The 21,944-nt window shown below is 36.0% G+C and overlaps 2 protein-coding genes and 1 non-coding gene across 3 annotated transcripts; 2 read left to right on the plus strand and 1 right to left on the minus strand.

The window, feature by feature from the left end:
- The first annotated feature begins 341 nt into the window (after positions 1-341).
- Positions 342-452, plus strand: LOC142521319 (small nucleolar RNA R71). Its single transcript, XR_012814128.1, has one exon. It is a non-coding gene; the product is annotated as a small nucleolar RNA R71 (small nucleolar RNA).
- Positions 453-6,465: 6,013 nt separating this feature from the next.
- On the plus strand, positions 6,466-11,236 carry LOC142542903 (tubby-like F-box protein 8). Its single transcript, XM_075649805.1, has 5 exons — positions 6,466-6,864; positions 7,951-8,379; positions 8,976-9,063; positions 9,665-9,797; positions 10,296-11,236. Exons 2-5 carry the CDS (start codon positions 8,032-8,034, stop codon positions 11,011-11,013), a joined length of 1,287 nt encoding a protein of 428 aa, XP_075505920.1. The 5' UTR covers positions 6,466-6,864; positions 7,951-8,031; the 3' UTR covers positions 11,014-11,236.
- A 316-nt stretch (positions 11,237-11,552) lies between these two features.
- On the minus strand, positions 11,553-15,251 carry LOC142542913 (bZIP transcription factor 12-like). The gene is made up of 4 exons (XM_075649816.1): positions 14,353-15,251; positions 14,176-14,247; positions 13,407-13,436; positions 11,553-11,979 (listed from the first exon to the last, which is right to left on the minus strand). Exons 1-4 carry the CDS (start codon positions 14,998-15,000, stop codon positions 11,899-11,901), a joined length of 831 nt encoding a protein of 276 aa, XP_075505931.1. The 5' UTR covers positions 15,001-15,251; the 3' UTR covers positions 11,553-11,898.
- Between the last annotated feature and the right edge of the window lie 6,693 nt (positions 15,252-21,944).

Below are 21,944 nucleotides of genomic sequence, written 5' to 3' on the forward strand. Positions count from 1 at the left end.
TATGACAAACAATTTCTTGAATACTTTTTAATTGACCACTCTTTTTCATTTCTAATGACTCAATTTTTCTTGCTAAAGATGCAAGTTTAGCTTGAATATCTATATCATCTTTAAGATTATAGATAACACCCCCATTTGTTGAATTATTGTTTTTAGTTGTTGGTGGTTCTATTGTGCCTATATTATCCCAATTTTGAGCATTTTCTGCTAATGAATCTAAATATTCCATAGCTTCATTTGGGTTTTTATCTTCAAAATTTTCATTACACATGAATTCTATCATTTGCCTATCTTTAGGTATTAGACCTTCATAAAAGTGAGAAACTATTCTTCATGTTTCAAAACCATGATGTGGGCATGTATTAAGTAATTCTTTATATCTATCCCAACATTGATAAAACGTTTCTCCTTGTTTTTGAGAAAAAGTTGTAATTTGTCTTTTAAAAGAGTTTGTTCTATGGGAAGGGAAAAACTTTTTGAGAAATTGTTGTTGCATTTCTTCCCATGATCTTATTGAACTTGATCTTAAATTTTGTAGCCATGTTTTAGCTTTATCTTTTAAAGAAAAAGGGAAAAGCTTTAATCGAACTATATCCATGCTACAATTTTGATCATTATAAGTGTTACAAACTTTCTCAAATTCTCTTAGATGCAAATATGGATTTTCATAATCTAAGCCATGAAAATTTGGTAAAAGTTGAATAATTTGAGGTTTGAAGTTGAAATTAGATGCATCAGGAGGAAAAACTAAACAAGATGGGGCACTAGTTCTAATATGGTTCATATAGTGCCTAAGTGTTCTTAATTGATCATGTTCTTGATTATTATTATTATTATTATTATTATTATTATTATTATCTTGATTATTTGAATTATCATCCATGTTTAAATTATTTTCAGATACTCGAATAAGTCTACCACTTTTTTTTCGACTCCAAATACTCATACAAAAAAAAAAAAAACAACACAATACTTATAAATAAAACATAATTAACAAATATAAACTTAATTTATACCTCCTCGGCAACGGCGCCAAAAACTTGCTACTACTTAAATAATAATTCACCCAAGTGTAGGTTGTCTGCAAGTAATATATTTCGTAAGTACGAGATCGATCCTCAGAGAGGTTATTTTGAGTTTAAGTTTATTAATTTATAGATTACCAAATACAAGAATGAAGTTTACAAATTATAAATTTTGTCAAGGCTTGAAGATTTATTCTTGGTTTATGTAATATTGTTTAACTAAAAGTAAAACAAAAGAAACCACCATAAATAATGGTTCCAAGAAAATTAAACACACACATAATATAATCTAGTTCCCACTATAGAAAATACCGAATTAACCGATATTTTATATATGGTACCTATGATTATAATTATAACTATATAAATAAATAATTGCATAAAGTAAATGTTAAATTAAATCATTATATTTCATTTAGAACAATCGGCAGAGCCACGCTATTGCCTAAATGAAATATATTGATTTAATAAGTTAGTTGCGGTAAAGTAAAAGTTAGTTGCGAGAAAGTAAAAGTTAGATGCGAAAAATAAAAGTTAGTTGCGATAAAGTAAATGTTAGATTGTTAGATAACCACTTTAATGGTATCAAGTATTTGATGTAAATTGATAACAACAAATAATTCATTTTTATACCTACAATAAAAATAAGTTAGCTAAATGAAAAGAAATAAAGAAAGAATATACAAAATATAAACAATCTTACTTCACCAAGAATGCATCCTCTTCACCTTGACATAATAGATTTAGCTTGCCATAAGCTTACTTTTGATCAACACTAAAATATCACTCATAGTTGAGAACATGAAAGAAAATATATTGGAACTTAGAACTTTGATACACACTCACACTATATTTTACAATGAGATAGAATGATTCTCAAGCTAGCACAAGGCCTCTATTTATAGGCCAAATGAGAGAAAGGGTCAAAATTTTTATTAATGCCATGTTGTTGCAATAATATTCTTTGTCTCCTCCAAGTTCAATTCCATGTCCCTTCTTTCAATACTTTGTTCCACAACTTTAGTCACCGAATTTGACTCTGCTCAAAACGGCAAACATGTGGGGAATTGTCTGTAGATGAATTTGGCCACTTGGTTCACCTCATTTGGTTAAATATTGAAATAGTTATGATTTTTTTACTATATGCTGGTCATAGTAAAAGTAAATTTGTCCTCCTTTTTATATTTGCACAATTTGATCATCTTAATGAACTTTTTAGGCAATCATGTCTTCTGCAAAGTTGTAGATAATTTCTCAAGGATTCCAAACATATTTGAGTTACCTCTATTTGAATTTTCTAGCTTTAATTATCATTATTTTATCAACACGTAGAAAACCTGAAAATAAAACATATTTAGTAAGACAATTAAATATAAACAAACAATACTAAAATAACATAATTTTATAATTTTAATGAAACTTAAATTTTAAAATACAGGTTTTAACATATAATAAATTATTAATTTTAAGTTTGATCAGTGAGTCATCGAGTTTCCACGAGGCTACTCATAGCTCGGATGTATCCCTGTGGATGATAGCAATGCAAGAAGAGTTGGAGGCATTAGACAGGAATAAAACTTGGGATCTTGTTACACTACCACGAGGGAGGAAAGCCATTGAAAACAGATGGATATATAAGATCAAGCGTGATGACAATAACCAAGTGGAGCGGTATCGTGCTAGGTTGGTGGGAAAAGGAAATGCTCAGAAAGAAGGCATTGACTTCAATGAAATATTTTCATCTGTGGTTCGGCTTACAACAGTCAGAGTAGTATTGGCATGGTGTGCAGTGTTTGACCTACATCTAGAACAGCTAGATGTAAAAACAGCATTTCTTCATGGAGATCTTGAAGAAGAAATCTATATGCTCAAGCCAGAAGGTTTTACGGAAAAAGGCAAAGAGAACTTGGTTTGCAGGTTGAACAAATCTATGTACGGTCTCAAACAGGTGCCGAGGTGTTGGTACAAGAGATTTGATTCATATATCATGAGCCTTAGATACAACAGACTGAGTGCAGACCCTTGTACGTATTTCAAGAGGTCTGGTGATGATTATATCATTTTGTTGTTGTATGTGGACGACATGTTGGTAGCAGGCCACAACAAAGATCAGGTCCAAAGATTGAAGGCACAGTTGGCTAGGGAATTTGATATGAAGGATTTGGGACCAGCAAACAAGATTCTAAGGATGCAAGTTCACCGAGACAGAAGTAACAGAAAGATTTGGCTTTATCAGAAAAATTATTTGAAGAAAGTCTTGCAACGCTTCAACATGCAAGACAGCAAGCCAATATCGACCCCTCTTCCTGTTAACTTCAAGTTATCCTCCAAGATGTGTCCTAGCAGTGAAGCAGAGAGGATGGAGATGTCTCGAGAACCATATGCATCAGCAGTGGGAAGTTTGATGTTCGCAATGATCTGTACAAGACCGAGTATTGCTCAAGCAGTGGGAGCAGTTAGTCGGTATATGGTGAATCCTGGACGAGAGCATTGGAGCACTATTAAGAGGATCCTTAGATACATTAAGGGTACCTCAAATGCTGCATTATGTTATGGACAATCAGATTTTACACTCAGGAGCTATGTCGATTCAGATTATGCAGGTGATCATGATAAGAGGAAATCTACTACTGGTTATGTGTTTACACTTGCAGGGGAAGCAGTAAGCTGGGTTTCAAAACTGCAGACAGTTGTAGCGTTATCTACAACAGAGGCAGAATACATGGCAGCTACTCAAGGTTGTAAGGAGGCAATATGGATTAAAAGGTTATTGGAGGAGATCGGGCATCAACAAGAAAATATTTTTTTGTTTTGTGACAGTCAGAGTGACTTGCACATCGCAAGTAATCCAGCCTTTTATTCCAGGACGAAACACATTGGAGTCCAATTTCACTTTGTGAGGGAAGTAGTAGAAGAAGGAAGTGCGGATATGCAGAAGATTCATACAAAAGATAACATAGCTGATTTTCTGACAAAGCCAGTGAACACTGATAAGTTTGAGTGGTGTAGATCCTCAAGTGGTCTAGCGGAAACGTAAGTAGCAGGAAATGGCAAGATTGAAAAGATGTGTGGAGATGTGTTTGATTCTCAATCAAATCTCCAAGTGGGAGAAATGTCGGTAATAATTGTTGTAGGGACCAAATGTTTTGCTGCCTTCTTTGAAGAGAAAAAAAACGTGGGTTGGCTATTTCGGAGGAAGTTTTGTGAAAAGATGGAAGACACATTGTATACGCGTCTTCACACGGTCAAGGGGCTCTATAAATAGAGCTCCCTCTTTCATTCTGAAATCATCACTTCTTCGAGTTTTCTCTCATCTTATTAAGCATTTGAGTGTTTAGTTCTATAATATTTGTGAGGTGTTTTGTTCTCCTGTATTAAGAGAGTGTGTGTTCTCTTTGGAAATACAGTGAGTGAGTTGTACACCACAAAATATTATAGTTGAATTCTTTTCATCTTGCCCGTGGTTTTTACCCTAATAATTTTTAGGGATTTTCCACGTAAATATCGGTGTCCAGTTTATTCTTTATTTTCGGGTTTTATTATCTCAAATTCCGCACGTGGGACCAACAGCTCCCACTCATCAAAGTCTTCTCCCTAGCTCCTGAGAAGTAGAATAGAATTAAAGAACCAAGCTAATGAAACACCTCAACAAACCCATCAGACCAGCTCTCATCCCAGCTGTTCCGATCTCAAAAATTGTTACCTGGTATGAAGATATTTGAGATCAACTTTAAATCTCATCAGTCAGTACTTTCCCAGCTCAATCCGTCAGACAAATGAAAAATAATTCTAGTGGAGCCATCCAAGACATTATCAACAGTTCAACCAGGCATCCATTTGATAATGCAAGAAGTTGAAAACAGATTGCAGAGTCAAAAGAAGAAATTTGACAAATGGGTGCACATCAAAACGTTCAGACACTACTTCAAAATCATAACACTTGAAATGTTGTAGCAGATGAATAAATTTGGTAAATGCGTTCACCTCAAAATATTCGGACGCTACTTCAAAATCAAAACACTTGAAATGTTGCAGAGGATAACAGAACAAGAAAACAGATTTTGAAATGGACTGAGAAGAATTTTCAACCGAAAGAATGCAAGGTCACATATTGGTAATGACCAAGAAGAAACAGACCCCAGCTCTTCAATAATGATAGGTGCTATATTAATGTCAGGTAAGGTAGCTATTACATTGACAGACACACAGAGCTACTAATTCTTTTATGCCTGAAAATTTTCTACCGGCACTAGGAGTCACTGTAACGTCCAAAATTCAACCCACGTAAATCGCATCCATGCAAATAATTTAAATTGCTTATTTATTTTATTTAATTGATTTTAAATGCTTAAATAATACATAGTATATGGTTGAGGACTAATTGCATGGTTTTGTGAAAAACTGAAGATTTTATCCTAATATTCGATAATATGCTAGGGAAAGGAAACTGAGGACAACCAAGATAAAATACTTTTCGATAAATATTTTTAGGCTTAATAATATGATTAAATATTATTTAAAAAATTAAAAATGTTGTAGCTCAAATTATTTTACGAGGCGAGCTTGATTTTATACAGGAAGTCGGTTGTGATCAAACGAAAGACTTTTAAAAGCCCATAAATTATTATTTTTGAAAACAAATTTTGTAAACTTTTACTTTACAATTAAATAGGTCTTAATGAGACTAATTTACCTAAGATTAGTGGATATAATTATTCCTAAACGAAGTAGCATTTGAGGCAACCAACACATGATTATATGTAAGCTTTAAATTTTTAAAAATGTGTATTTTTAAAAAATTTCAATTATATGCACTTTAATTTTGTGTTTAGATATCCATATATTTAATGAAACAAAAATTTAATTATTCAAAATAAAAATCAATATTTCAATATCATCTCTGTAAAATCATCATAACCTCGCATAACTATGAGATGAAGTTATCATCCTTGACATCAACATGTAATGAAGTTACCGACTTCATCACACCAGTATCCGCACGTCATTGAACATTCTCTAATAGTCAATAGATAAATTTGTATTTTAGACACACATTGTGTATCCCTGAATCCTAGTATATAAGAAAGAAAAGCTCTTTAAAGCCTCACTATTTTTTTCGGAAACACTATCATCAAATCACTAGATTTCCATGAAACCAACAACAATAATATTATGAACATAAAACTAAAACTAATCATGTTTTTAAAAAAATCAAGGACATAAGAACCATTCAAATAATTTTTTCAAATAGAAAAAAATATTTCATTTTATATAAATAAATGAATATTTAGACAAGGCATGCTCCTAGCATAAAGTAAACGAAAAGTCAAGAAAATCCTTGCTTCATAGTCTGCCTTCGGTGACGTAGCTGCCAAATAGATAAACTACAGTAAACCACACCATTCAGACCATAAACCAAACCAAAAACTAAACAATATTAAACCATTCAAAGACTTTTTCTCTTACTGTTTCTCACACACACACATATATGATGTAATATAATACGATTATTTATATATATTTTATATTTTGATTCTCAAACCCCATTTCCAATTCTTTTCTTCATTCTTCCTGCTGCTTTGCACTTGGATTGAATACCATCTTACGGATCCTCTTTCTATCTTTCTTTCTCGCTCTCTTTTTTCCTGTGTGTGAAGAAGAGGCTGATATGTAGTAAATATTTGTGTAATTATGTGTCTTTAATGAGTCTGACCCAACTTTTCGTTTTCTTGATCTTCTTCTTTCTGTGTTTGAAAATTTGGTTGAATGATATATAGATACATGTGCTTGTATATATCTCCCGTGGACTTCGGCTTTTGAGGCTTCTTGGAGCTTTGAGGTACAGATCTTTGATTTCATAAGCTTCTACTTTGATATTTTTTTGGCGAAGGTAGGTGCTTTTGTCTCTGAAGTCAAAGTGGTCCATTTAACTTTGGCAAATTTAAAATTTTCTCTTAATAAACTTGTTTGGCATAGAGATAGTTGAAATCTTGGTTTTGGGTTCGGATTTTGCTTCTTGGGTTTAATTTTTTCTTCCTGGGTCTTTCGTTTTCTTTTAATTTCTATGCGGGCTGTTTTTTCAAGACTTGAGTTTTGTGTATTTGTTTTCTGTCCGAGGTTTAACTTGTGAAATTTTTGTTAGGAAGGTCGTGTGTTTTGTTGTTCTTGCAGATCTCTCTGTAAGATATTGAAACTTTTGTGCTTCCTACCCCCTTTCAGCAGGTTTGTGACATCATTGCCGTCAAACCTTTCATGTCTTTTTCAATTGTCCATTTGGTTAAGATCTCTGCAAAATTGTATTACTGATAGACTGTAATTTGAGTTTAATTGTTTTAAGTTCAGTTCCAGCTTATCATCCTGAAAGATCCAAATAGTGTGCTTGTGTTTCTTTCAATTGGCCTGTGTTCATTGTTCCTTTATAAATTTTTATGCATCATACCACTAATTTGGGTGGTTTAAGTTTTGTATTGGGCAATGCTTGATAAAATTTCTTATTCAAATTCTACAAGTTTTGGCCTTTCTGGATAATTTTTTGGCTTTTGTGTGGAGGTATTTGATTGGAGATTATGGCTAACCAGCAGAAGTATGTGTTGTTTTACTGGTTGATTCTTTGTTTGTCCTCTTCAAATGGAAGTATGGAAACTAGCTTTATTTTAAATCTAGGAAAAGCTGTGTACTATTTTGATTTGCTTGTATTCATGGTCCATGTGAAGCAGTCCTTTTCTACTTCATCTTCGTCTTTTTTTTCTTATTTCATTTATTTGTTTGTTTAGTTTCTGTACTTATTTTCTCTCCATGATTAAACTTTTCATTTATTTTTGCCCTTTTGTTCTTTGCCATGTATTTTTGTCTTTGATAAATATTTCTTAATGCTCATTTATGGCCGAACAAATGAGTGGAGGGGCCTATACCTATAATTTTTCAGGATAAGATTTATGTTATAAAGAATCAAGTGACCAAGTGGTACTGTTTGCAATCTGGTCTTTCTCACCGGTTTAGGGAATCAATGTCATTCCGAAGTATAGCTCGAGACATAAGAGACAGTTTTGGGAGCTTATCTCGGAGGAGTTTTGATGTGAGATTGTCTGGTCATCATCGTGATAAGTCGCACGGTTCGTTCCATGACTTGGATGATCAGCATTTGGTAATCCAAAATAGCCGCTGGGCTAATCTGCCTCCCGAGCTACTATTTGATGTGATTAAAAGGTTGGAAGAGAGTGAGAGTGCATGGCCTGCTAGGAAGCATGTGGTTGCGTGTGCTTCTGTTTGCCGATCATGGAGGATCACGTGCAAAGAAATTGTCCGAAATCCTGAATTCTGTGGGAAGCTTACTTTTCCAGTTTCATTGAAGCAGGTGACATTAGTCATTCTGTTGTGCCAATGTCTTGTATGAGATTAATGTAACATGTTCGTCCTCAAGATAGGGGTGAAAATGAGTTAAAGCCAACTATACAAAGTCTCAAGCTTCATATGAAAAAGCTCAAGTTGGACTTGTGAGTTGGGTTTTTGTGAGCTCATATCACTGGATTTGCTCGAGAGTGTGAGCTCATGTTTAAAACTAATAATAAATTTTTATAGAATAATATATGTGTGTGTGTGTACGCAACCATTGATTTTTTATTTGTATTATTAAGATTTAAAATATCTAGAAACTTGCAAGCCAGCTCACAAGCTTATGAACAATTAAAGTAAAGCTCAAGATCATCAGAAAGAGCTTGAGTTAAGCTCAGTTATCTTGAGATGGGACTGCTCTACTCCCCCAGTCCCCATAAACCCTAATCCTTCTACAACTATGTTTTTTCACACATCAACTAACCTTATAACCTAGTATTTGTACACTTGTCGATTTTCTTAAATATTTGTCAATACATCTGCAGTTCTGATATTATAAATAACTCGTACTTACCTTTACCTTAAGAGATGCTGAATCTGTGTTTTTCCCATTGATAGCCTGGGCATCGTGATGGAACTATCCAATGCTTCATAAAGAGGGACAAATCTAATTTAACATATCATCTTTTCCTGTGTCTCAGTCCTGGTGAGTGTCCTCTTGACGAGTGTCCTCTTGACGTTTATTCAGCTTTCTTTGCACTTTCTGTGCTTTTTTAATGGTTTTCAGTTCCTTCATTGCCAATTTTTGTTGGTTCAAACACTTATTTACCCTCATTAGTAGGGGTGCTTAATGTTCCATAATTTACAAATCTACTCTCTCTGCTAATGACTTGAAGAATGGTGTATTATTTGCTTTCTGGGTCCAGATTAAAAAGGCCATCCAAAATCTACTCTACGTTGGTTTATAATCCGGACATTTTGTCTACAATTTCTGACTTTTTAAATGCATTAGAAAGTATATGTTATCCTTATTTTCTTTTCGCTTTTAAAGCTATTGAATTGCAGTTTCTTCGAAATTATGAAACTTGTGTATATATATACACACACAAACGAACACACATATATGTCTCTCCGCGTGTCTGTATTGTTTCAATACTCATGGTCCTTTTATAATTTTCAATGACCATGGAAAAGATGCTTTAACAACAAAATTCTAAGCAGTGATGTTACTAGTTGAATCTGCTTTTATGATTAATGTAGTTCTGCAGCATGTGGTGAGCTCAGAAATTTTCTGCATCAATTTTCAGCTTTGCTTGTCGAAAATGGAAAGTTCCTTCTCTCTGCAAAAAGAACTCGCAGAACAACATGTACAGAATATGTTATCTCAATGGATGCGGACAACATTTCTAGATCAAGTAGCACATATATCGGAAAACTTAGGTACACTTGCCATGCCTTGACTCGGAATCTTATATATACAATTGATTGTGTGTCTTTCTTTATATAGTTGCTATACTAGCAGTTTTCTCGTGAATACCACATTCATTTTTCCACTCATGTTTTAGGTGGATATGTCGGCCTTTGGAGGAAATCCTTAAACATGATTTTTGTTCTTTCCTGTAAAGGCTCTATTAGGTGTCATCAAGTCTCGATATTTAATTTCATGTGTAGATTCTCCATTTTTTGTGTACAACAAAATTCTTGATTGATGGCAATTTTAGAGATAAGAACTTTGGCTCTTGTTCTTGAAATTTTTCTTTGAACTAAATCTATGAATTTGTAAAATACCTTGTTTTTGCCTACGAGTCTTGACTTCTATTGTACTTTGAGTATTTTTTTTAATCAGCTTCTTGTACTTCTGTTGTGTGTTGCTTTTGTGTTGCATTTTGAACTATAAGTTTGTTGTTATATATGGCTTAACTCTACTTTCTGGCGCAGATCAAATTTTCTCGGCACAAAGTTTATTGTTTACGATACACAGCCTCCAGATGTGTATTCACACATCCCTCCGCCCGGGAGAACCAGCCGCAGATTCTATACCAAGAAAGTATCTCCAAAAGTCCCGACGGGAAATTACATCATCGCCCAAATCACATACGAGCTAAACGTGCTTGGGACACGTGGCCCACGTAGGATGAACTGCGTTATGCACTCAATACCCATGTCATCCCTCGAACCAGGTGGAGTCGTCCCTGGACAACCAGAACTCCCTCGAAGACCCCTCGAGGACTCTTTTCGGAGCATCACCTTCTCGAAATCTCTGGACCACTCCACTGAATTCAGCAGCTCCCGGTTCTCTGAGATTGCAGGGCTGTCGAATGAAGATGACGACGACAATAAATTGAGACCCTTGGTTCTGAAGAACAAGTCCCCCCGATGGCACGAACAGTTACAATGCTGGTGCCTCAATTTCCGAGGGCGCGTGACTGTCGCATCGGTGAAAAACTTTCAGTTGATTCCCGCCACACAACCCGCAGCAACGGCACCCCCACCGACTACCTCTCAGCCGGCTCAATCCGATCACGACAAAATCATCCTCCAGTTCGGTAAGGTAGGAAAAGACATGTTTACCATGGATTATCGATACCCGTTGTCGGCTTTTCAGGCTTTCGCGATCTGTTTGAGCAGCTTTGACACTAAATTGGCTTGTGAATAAGAGAGGAGACAGATTTCATGGCTTGCTGTCAATTGAACTGCGTAATAACAGTGCCTGTAACCTTTCTTTTCTTCGTTAGAGGTGATTGATGTAATTTGTTTCTTACCATTTTCTGTCTTGTCAAAGGATTCTGTACAATCGTAATTATATGGTTGGAGCTGTCTACGGAAGACGAGACCACCGACCCAACAGGATATTGAATCTTGGTTTTCTTCATTTTCAATTTATATCTGTTCAATGCCAGTTGCTTGAGGTGAAATGCCTCCCTATTATTCAAAACTTGAACCAAACCCGAACGAAACCGATTTTTTTTTTAATCCATCTCTGTTTGAGTTGGCATTTAAAATTAAAAAAAATGGGTTTGGATCAAGCTAACATGAAAAAATATTTTACTAAAAATATGAACTGAACTATCAAGGACTTGGGTCAGTTGAATTTTGGTTCAAGTTGATAGAGAATGATATTAACTTAAAATTTCTGAAAAATATCTAAATCTCTTAAATTCTGTCTCTTGCTCCTTAAAAGCTTCTTCAACTAAATAAATAAACAAAATATTATCGAGAAAAAAAGTATATCTAAACTAAAAGCGAAATCATAAATCATCAGAATATGGGATTAATATCATCAAACTATGCCCCAGCTTCATCTTACCTACAAAGCCTACCCATGCAAATTAAATAATTACATAAATTTATGCTTATGATCTCAACGGCAATAAAAACATAAATATAATCAACCTATAGTTTTAGTTTAACTAGAAGATAAATATAAAGAGACCAGCTCATGCTCGAACGTCTACTCGCGACATTACTAAAGTTCCACGAACTCGTTACTTTCATCCATCTTCATCAATCATCATTGACCATAAGCTTTGAATATGATCGTTTACCAGTTCATCGAATGAATTCTACGCAAAACTCTTGGAGGCCTTCTTTTCTCGGTAACTGGAATTAGGTTCTCCATGAGCTGGTAAATTTTGAAATAAGAACCAGTACAGTACGTACGGTAAGTTGGCAGTAAAGCTTTGAATGGAAGCATGGTTATCAAACACAAAGACAACTAGAACGTATATAAACAATGAGAATGAGTGATGAAACCATAAAGTCGTGAAAGAGAACTACAATCAAGCTCGAAAACTTTACTGGGAACCAAGATGGGGTAAGGATTGTATAGTTTAAGGTGAGACAATTGCACTGACGAAGAAGTTTGTTTCAAAAAATCCCAAAACAGAACAAGGGCTATAGCAAATATAAAGAACTGAAGAGGTGATTAGTTTTATTAGAGGAGAACTAAAGATGCCATCAATTCACACTGAAGAATCGTTTTGCATATCCTATCATACAAACTTTACACAATATTTCAGTATCACGGGTAAAATAAAACTAAGAGATGTGGCAAACACGTATATATGCCTAATTATGAAAGATAAAAGTTAGTACAGACAGGCAATACTTCACTGAAGCACGTTTTTACAAATTCTATACTATTCAAGAACCGAAATTAGAAGCATAAATCTAGTCTTCCGTTAGTTGAAATGGATAAAAGTTATAATTCCTCATACACAACCATGCAGAATGTTTCTAAATCGGTCTTGCACAAAAAGGCAGATCTCATCAAAGTTCCTTTCCCTTAAGAAGTATATTCTTTCACACGGTATCAATAATCTAACTTAAAACAAGAACACTTTTTTATGGTAGTCCAAAATAGTCTGTTGGAAGCAACATTACAATTACTTCCTAGACCACAGTACGTTTTCAAAAACTTGAAGTGCATTGTTATATTGTAGCATTTTGGCACAAAAGAAGACTTGCTTTGTCTCAACTCTTACATAGCCCAATTATTATGCCTAGTCAATCAATCGTGTTTAGAGCTACAATATTCAACTCTAAGTCCTAGTTCAGTATAGAGGTAAAAGATATTCAAGATTAATAGAAATGGACGTATTGGAGTTCACTAGCATCTCAGGGTCGAAATCATTTCATGAGTTGCAGAATCAACTGGATTCGGTTTTTATTAATTTTGGGTGGTGAATCTCGAGATCATGAGATTCATATCATAAGATAATGTTCATCTAAATGCATTATGGATAACAGTATAAAATTACCATTACTCAACCTATATTACCAGATGACGGGAAATTCCATTAATTCTAGTTTCCTAGACAAATATGTTTGCTGAAATAAACGACCAACTGTTAATTAGTAGTAAAACATCCAAGTGCCAAGGAAGAAGATGAAACAGAAACCAAAAGGCAAAGCAATTTCATGTGATCGGGATCCCTAAATTACAGCAAAAATCTAGAGGAAACAAATGGGCAAAAAAAAAATTATGCGGAACAAAGATACAGAAGCCCGTAACTGTCACACAATTTAGTAGCATTAGTAAAACTGTACCTGTTTATATCGCTGCCTCTTCAATTCAACCTGCAAAATGGATGCCATTTATTTACAAAATTACTCAAAATGATTAAAAAAGGATAGATATTAACGACAACATGGTAAGAGTAGAAACAAGTATCCATAGCCAAATAACACGATCTGCAAATTTAAGAGTACAGTGTGTTTCATAGCCAGATAGTTGATTACTGAATGACTTATGAGAAATAAAGAAAGAATAACAAATATGTGATTCCCGCGTCCACGAGGAGATGCAAAACCAGTGCCATCCAACAGTGTTTGAAGTTTGAACCAGATGATCAAATGATAAGTCAACACAATTGATTTCAAAATGAAAACATAATAAAGAAAAATAGAAATGGTTCACAACATAATACTAACTGCATATCTTAACAGTAAATAGTACTCGGGGGTGACTAGAAAACAGGCACACAATAATTTAGTCTAGCTAAGGTTGAATAATTTATATCCTAGTCCTAGTAATTAAATATCAATCCATGTGGAAACGACTGGGACTCAGGTCCGATTATACTCTAGATTGACCTAGTGCAGTTGCTACTTCCCTAGTCATAATCGCTTCAAGTCCATCACATACCGATATTTCAACTATTGCTTCTTAACATATTACAAGAATCAACCATTCTCCTGTTTTTCAAATAATTTCACACCCACAATTATCACAAAAGTACGTAATAATTTAATCCAACAGAATTCAAATGGAAATGGCTGAAATCTGATTCAAAATCAATCTATAAAAAAATCATACCTCTTCTATCAAAAGCTCCGAGTTTTCATCCTCTAGTTTTGTCACCTGTGACTCCAACTCCACAGTATAAGCCTAGCATCAAATTCAATCATAGGATAAAAAAATTAATCTTTTACCGAAATCAAGAAGAAATTAGACGATCAAAATTTAAAAATACAAAAAGAGATATAAAGAAACCTGTTTTCTCTCCCTGGACCTAGCGGCCGATTCCCTATTCTTGATCATTCTCCTCTGCTTCTGCTGAGTGGCCTTGTCCAGCGGCGCCTCCTCCACCGTCGCCCTCCTCTTCCCTTTGCCTCCGCCTCCGCCTCCGCCCACAGCAGCCACACCATTCCCGAACTCCATTCCAAACCCTCCCGCACCCATGCCATTCTGCACGCACACAACCGGGGCAAACTGAACCGCCGGGACCCCTGTTGCAGAACTCATCATATCCATCTGCGGTTGCGGCGGCGGAACCGGAGCCATCTTCACCGCCTCCGAGACCCCAACATCCTCCTCATTCACCACCCCGGCCTTCGCCAGAAAAACCTCCAGCGTCATCGCCGGTTCCCCAGCCCCGGCGCCTCCGCTCACAATATCCCTCCACACCTCGTCCACCGTCTTACTCCCATTCTTCATACCCTCACCGGAGTTGTTCTCCGGCGCGAAAGAATCAGAATCTGAGTAGATATTATTGAGTATATCCTCCATGTTCATGGACCCGACTCCCCGACTGTAATCCGATTGAAGATTTGCAGCAGAATGTAAAGCGGGAGACGAGGTCTGAGCTGGCAGATCCGGATTGGGCGGTGAACTCGAAGCCATCACCTTTGAATACGCCATTTATGTACGGCTTTACCAACCTGCCGATTAAGCCGGAATTCCAATCAGATATCTCTCCAGAAATTTATATCTCCGATTAAAAATTACGACCCTTTTCGATCATTTACATGAAGAAAAAGAGAGAAATCGAAATCAACAGCGTTGGCGTCCGGTTGAGTTTGAATTTAATGCTTACAAGTTATGGGTTCAGTTGGCCAAGAAAACCCGAAAAGGATATAAAAAGAAATGAAGACAAAAGCAGTGGGGTGAATCGGCTGCTACTGCCTCTTATATCAAGACTTTTTCAGCTCTTGCTCTGTCATTAAAAGATTCCATTTTTTAATTAATTTCAAATTATAATTATATTTTCTAAATAAATGGAATAATTATTCACTCATTTATATGTTTATTATTATTTATTAAAAGCTCAAATATTTTGTATATATTTATGTACCTCTGAAGGTGTGGCGTGTTTGTACCGTTGAAATAATGATTAAATTATGATAATGATGTAACCAAAAATTTCACCTTATATTGGGTCCAATGAGCTCTATCTTGCGATCTCCTTGGTTTGGGTCTGTAGCTAAAGACTGGTGCAGGTCCACACAGACGAACAATAGTTAAGGATGCCAAAGATGTTTTCAATATAGCATCTCTGATACATAAGTCAGTTCTCGAACAAAACTTAATGGTGCGGGAGAGTAGTTCTAATTGAGAATAATGAGTGAATTATTCAAACAATAATGCATACATATGTACTCATAGGACTCGGGTGGAGTTAGTTATCTTATTGAGCAAAGACCCTAGGGAAGTTTCTCTACGAGGATAAGTTGTTATCCGATCTGCGTTGATCCGTATAATATCTTCGCAGATTTAGGTGTATACCGAGATCCTTGGGATTTTTCCTGATTTAGAGGGATTTATAAGCGCATTCCGTATCATGTGAGCTCATTTCATAATGCACTGAGACTTGTTGTTCTGGTTCGGGTGAAGTCCGAACAGAGGGGTAAAGAACATAATCTAGTCATCTTATTTGTGCCAGGCACAAGACAATGCTTGACCTCCAGGTTGGGATTTGCAACATACTTTTCCATACCCCTTTCTTAAGTGTCTTCGAACCCTAAATTTGAGTGAGCTTGATTTCAAGCTACTAAGGGTTTGAGAATGATAAGCTATGGTTTGAGACGGTGGGCTAGGGTTCAAGAATTATGAGGGCTCAGGATGACCAAGACTCTATTTTGGGAATCAATAGTACCTCGCCATTTTGGTATAAAAAAAGTAATGATGTTTAGACCAGATAGTAGGCATGGTCGAGATCTGAGCCCTAATTTTTGTGTGGCTGTGAGATGATCTAAATCGTTCTTCATGGACGGTCAAAATTTTAATCCATGTGATCTACCTTGGCAACCATTTCTAATAAATTGGATGGCCGAGATTGTGACGGTTTGGTTCTTGAGGTGCCTGTTCGGCTTCCCAATGTGATCCGAGCCTTTCATTATCAATTAATATGATGGTCCTCCTTCTCACCGAAGAATTTCAAGAGTGGCCTAGATAAGGACCTCTTATACAAGATTTCATCTCAGGCCAAAAACCAGAGTGCTCTTCTCTTGATTTATTGAGCTCTCTTTTGTTCGTCCGGAAGATTTCCATGATGTAAATAGTGATAAATATCATATTCCCAATGTCCTTCCAATGTATATGCCACCACTACATCGAAATGATCAATTTGTGAGATTTTCTCATGTCCAACTAGTTCTTGCCCTAAGGGTCGGCCGAGGGAACTGGCCGTATTAGTTTTTGGCTTTTCGAAATACTTTGAAGAACGAGAAACTCTCATTAGCAGATCTAGATATGAATCACGTTAGGACGACAATCCTCACCATAAATATTTGTACTACATGAATATTGAAAGGAGAATTCATAGAAGATGGAGCATGTACTTTCTCTGGGTTAGCTTCATTTCCTCTCTGAATCAACATACACCCCATAAATTTTCATGTCGTAACCTTGGACATGCACTTGTTAGGGTTCATTTGCAACTTGTATTCTCGCAGAGTCTGAGAACTTTTATTATTAATTAGAAATGAATTGGTCATACAAATTGGACATATCATAATATAATCCATATATTTTCCACATTCCTTCTTATATGTTTCTTAAAGACTTTGTCCATAAGCTTATGGTAAGTGGCTCCTGAATTCTCAAGCCCAATGGGCATTACCACATAGAAAAAAGTCCCTTCGAGAGTAATAAAGCTAACCTCATCCCTATTTTCCTTTGTCAGTGGAATTTGAGTGGCGACAATCATAGGTGGTGTGGCCATAGTCCTTGTGAAAATCACAATATTTATCTGACTTGGGATTCTGAGGTCCTTTATCACTACTACGAGGCATCTGCACAAGCTGTCGCTCATGACATATTTCCAGGGCTAGGGCTTTGCTAACTTTTAAGGGTGTGCAAACAAAAAATTGTCCGAGCAGTGTAGGCAGATCGGATCATCCTACCCTAGGTATGGGGTTGAGTAGTTGTGCCTCTCTTATATTCCTAGCTGGAACCTTATGTTAACCCCTCTAGCTTATCTCCACCTATTCCACATTCACATAATTCTCTGCACTAGTCAGTAATTCATCAAAATAGAAGGAGGCTTCTTTACCATGAACTTAAAAAAATTACCTCCCATCAACCCTTGAGTAAGAGCACTTATGAGTAGATCTGGTGTGGCTGAAGAACATTGATGACCATCTTGTTAAATCTTTTAATGTACTCCCGCAAAATTTCATATTCTAGTTTTTTTATATTGAATAGTCTTGATGTCAATGGCGTTTCAAACTGATGGAGGAAATCTCTATTGAAGTCATTGAAGGTTCTAATATCCCTTCGTCAGAGCAGGTTGAACCACTGCTATGTTAATTGAGCTAAGTGTTATTTTGTAAGACCCTACACTTGACCGGGTCAGAGTACAGGTGTACCAATACGGCATTTTCAAACCGAGGTAAGTGTCATTTTGAATCTTCCATGCCATCATATTTTGATTTAAGTTATTTGTGTCATAAAATATTGAAAGGTTTGTGTTGTTCTCCAGGAAAAATTAAGATAATGCACAATTTATGTATGAGCAATATGTATTGATTAATATGATTGTGAGTTAAACTCTCTTATGCAAGATGGAGCCTACAAGAAATGCAGTCTCAACCGCATAGATAATCATCTGAATTCTTGAATTATTTAAGTGACACTTATCATCTGATAAACCTAACCATGAAATGGACATTTACTTTTTCTTTCTAGTTAGACGGACGAGGTTTAGCTAAAGGCATCCTAAGTTAAGCGGTTGAAGATTTTTAGAGTTACATTTAGGTGTGAGAATTTGTTTACTCCTCTATGCTAAAAAAGAAGAAGAAGAAAAATTTGTTTAACCTTCTGTAAACATAATTTATTAAAGTGTATTTTTTAAAAACTTGATGCATGTTTTGTGTACGTGCTTTAAATTCAAAATACGATGGTTTAGTGAAGGATGCACTTTTTTGCAGAAGACTGTGAGATATAGCCCAAGGTTGGGATGAAATTGAAAAATGAGAATGAAGTTTTTGAATTTTACAAAAGATATGCATATCATGTTTGTTTTCCAATTAGAAAAGAACTTCACTGAATAAAAATAAAAGGGTGGTTACGTACATTACATTTACATGTAACTGAGAAGGTCTCAAAGGTAGTAATACAAGCACTACATAGAAGCCCCAACCAACTAGTCTGACAGATTGGGGAGTGACTGTAGGATAGACGAAGATCTCTTCACCAGGGAGGGGTTGATTCAAGGCGAGAAGCTCAATCAATTAAGACTTTAGTTCTTGTAGTGCATGTTCACTATGGTCATATTATTTAAAGTTTTTAGCTTTTCGGAGCACCTTGAAAAACGAGAAACTCTGATAAGTGGATCTAGAGATGAATCGTTCAAAGAAGAAAATCCTAACCATCGATATATTTACTTGTTGAATATGGAGAGGAGAATTCGTAGAAGATAGAGCATGTGCTTTCTCTGGGTTAGCTTCAGCGCCTCTCCGAGTCACCATGTATCCCATAAATTTTCCTGTCCTAACCCTGAACATGAATTTGTTATGGTTTATCTTCAACCTATATTTTTGTAGAGTCTGAAAAGCTTCTTCTAAATCCGAGATGAATTTTTCATCCAACTAGGATTTGATCAGAATATCATCCACATATACTTCCACATTCGTCTCGACAGAAAAACTGGCGCTCGAGCAGTAAGATATTACCGCCCGAGCGCGGGGCCAGCTGGAGGGAGGTTTGGTTTTCATTTAGCTTTAGGTTCCAATAGTTAGTCCATATCTTTTATTGTTTGGGAAATGTTCACATGTCATTTTTGAGCTTGTTTTGGGGTTTGATGTCATGGTTAGTATGATTAAACGAGGTCAAATCCCGAATGTTCTAGAATGTCATAAGCCACTTATTTACTTCGGGGTTGAGTACGAGTAGTACGTCTAAGTATGAAAGCTAAGCACTTGATAATGTGCTAGTATGTGCAGCAGTGGCCCCAAACGAGATCCAACGAATTCCTCAACACCAAGTAAGTATGTTCGACGTGCAAAGAAAATACTTTTAAGTTTTTGAGGTATGCTAAATGTCTTGTGACCAAATTATGTATTGAATTGGAAAGCAGTAAAGTATGATCAGGGACCAATCCACCCCGTTAAATTATGAACGAGTTTAGATCAGGATTGGAAAGCGGTAAAGTATGACCAGGGACCAATCCACCCGTTAAATTATGAACGGAGATCTCATGTATGTGGCAGTGGATCTTCCCTGTCAGCCCAGTACTGTGGTTTACTCTGATCAGGCGTATTTATGTATGGGTCACTTGCTTTGAAACATGCCTCTACGCAAAATGATGAAGTTTATGTATGTTCAAATATGTACGAAGTAAGCATGTTTAATAAAAGTTTTATGTTGATGGCACGTCTAGGTATGTATGTATGTATGCTCAATCTTATTTATGCAAGTTCAAGTTCCGGTATGTACATTCTATTTTAAAGCTGCATGTGATTTTATTATGTAGTACTCGTTACTTCAAGTTTACGCATGTTGAGTCTTTAGACTCGCTAGACTTGATCGATGCAGGTGATGATGAGTTTGAAGATATGAGAGGTGGGGACCAGTGAGCTGGCTTGGACTGAGCGGGAGTGTGGGGCCCCGGATCTGATATCTAAATTTAAAGGTCTCAAATTTTTTTAAATATGTTTCAGCATGCCAAAATAAAGTAGTGAACCAAAGTAATCCAAACATCATCAAATAGCTCCTAAGACCCGAGAATCCCACTCTAACTCGTATCTCCTCGCCTGAGCTGGACTTTGGCATCCCAAGCCTCGCCTTACCTACCGTCAAACACATGAAAACAAGAGGTAGCCGACGTGCCGGTGAGTATAAACCCAGTATGATACAATCAATAACATATGAAAATTTAATTTCACATAATTCATATAAACTCATAAAGATGTAATATAATGCAATGTATGGTCAGAAGCTGTGGGCTGTCAATAAACCTCAAGATCAAGTGAATCATCTGGTCATAGGGTACCCAAGAAAAGAGAATCCCCTAGCAACATCCACCGACTCATCCGCTTGGGGTGGATTGCTGTGTTCTACAATCCCAGGACTATGGTACGCCTATAGAGAGTGTTCAGGCCATAGCAGCGACCTCCGCATACACTATGCCATTTCAACTATAGCCCCATACGTCCAACAAATCAATAAATCAAGGCGACCTTCGCCATATAATATTTGAATCGACAAGTGGCTTAATATGCAATGCAATGATGAATTTCAATCTCATCAAGTCAATATCATAATAAGTTCATCTCAAAAGATCAGTCATCAACAAATCACAAGTAATTCATCAAGCCATCGAATTTTCAATTTAAAATAAAAATTATACTTTTACCTCGTATGTTACCGATCGTAACATACCTTTCAAATATTATCAACAAGAGATCAAAATATATGGTTGAGAAGTCTTGAACCTCTGAATTCTACTATAACTCAAGAACTTTGATCATTTATCAAAACAAAGTAGTTTCTGTTCAAAATTCATAATTAATTCAATAATACTTCAAATCAAGATCCGCAAATTAGATATTCAAGAAAACTCAAATCCAAACAATTGTGTAAAGAATGAATCCGTATCATTTCTTAATCGTAATATGCCATAAAAACATTCATTGAATCATTTTATCAAACATGTGGCGTGCGTGCTAAAGAGTTAGCTCCTTTACTTTGCCCTTGTCTTCAATTCCATTTTTTTTAAAATATCGAAACATACAATATACATAATCAATAATTTAAAGGAACTAAAATCATTTGAATCTTCATTTATCATATACATAGCTCATGAGATGCATTCCAAGGAAGAATCTACTTACAACAAAATAGAGATACACTAGTCTTGGCACTTTGTGATGATTCTACAAGATCAAACCATAATAGAATCCATTAATATCGTTTTCTTAAGATTTCAATCCCCCGTAAGTCGAAAACTTACCAATACAAACTTACAACTCAAGGAATCCAAGAACAAGACAAAGTAATAACTTACCTTGATCTTTCTATTAGCGTAGAAAGATACCAATTTGGATTGAAGAAATAAATAAAGAGATGATAGGAGGGAAAGAAGAAAAATGGAAGAACCCTAGCTTCAAAACCGATGGAGAGAAATGAGGATGAGAAGAAATGATACAAAAATCATTCCCCAATCTGATATATACCATTCAAACCTCAAAACACGTTTTTTTACATGTGTTGGGCGCCATGGCGCGTGTTTTGGCGCAGCCGTGCGCCCCTTGCTGCCCAATCACCAAAAATTTCAGCAACCGGCGCGCCAGGGCACCGGATCCTGCGCGATGGCGCGCGAAATTCTGCCAAAAACGCATTTTTAACTTCCGAATTTGAAAAAG

This window comes from Primulina tabacum, chromosome 1 (genome assembly GCF_025594145.1).
Source record: "Primulina tabacum isolate GXHZ01 chromosome 1, ASM2559414v2, whole genome shotgun sequence".
Taxonomy (NCBI): Eukaryota; Viridiplantae; Streptophyta; class Magnoliopsida; order Lamiales; family Gesneriaceae; genus Primulina; species Primulina tabacum.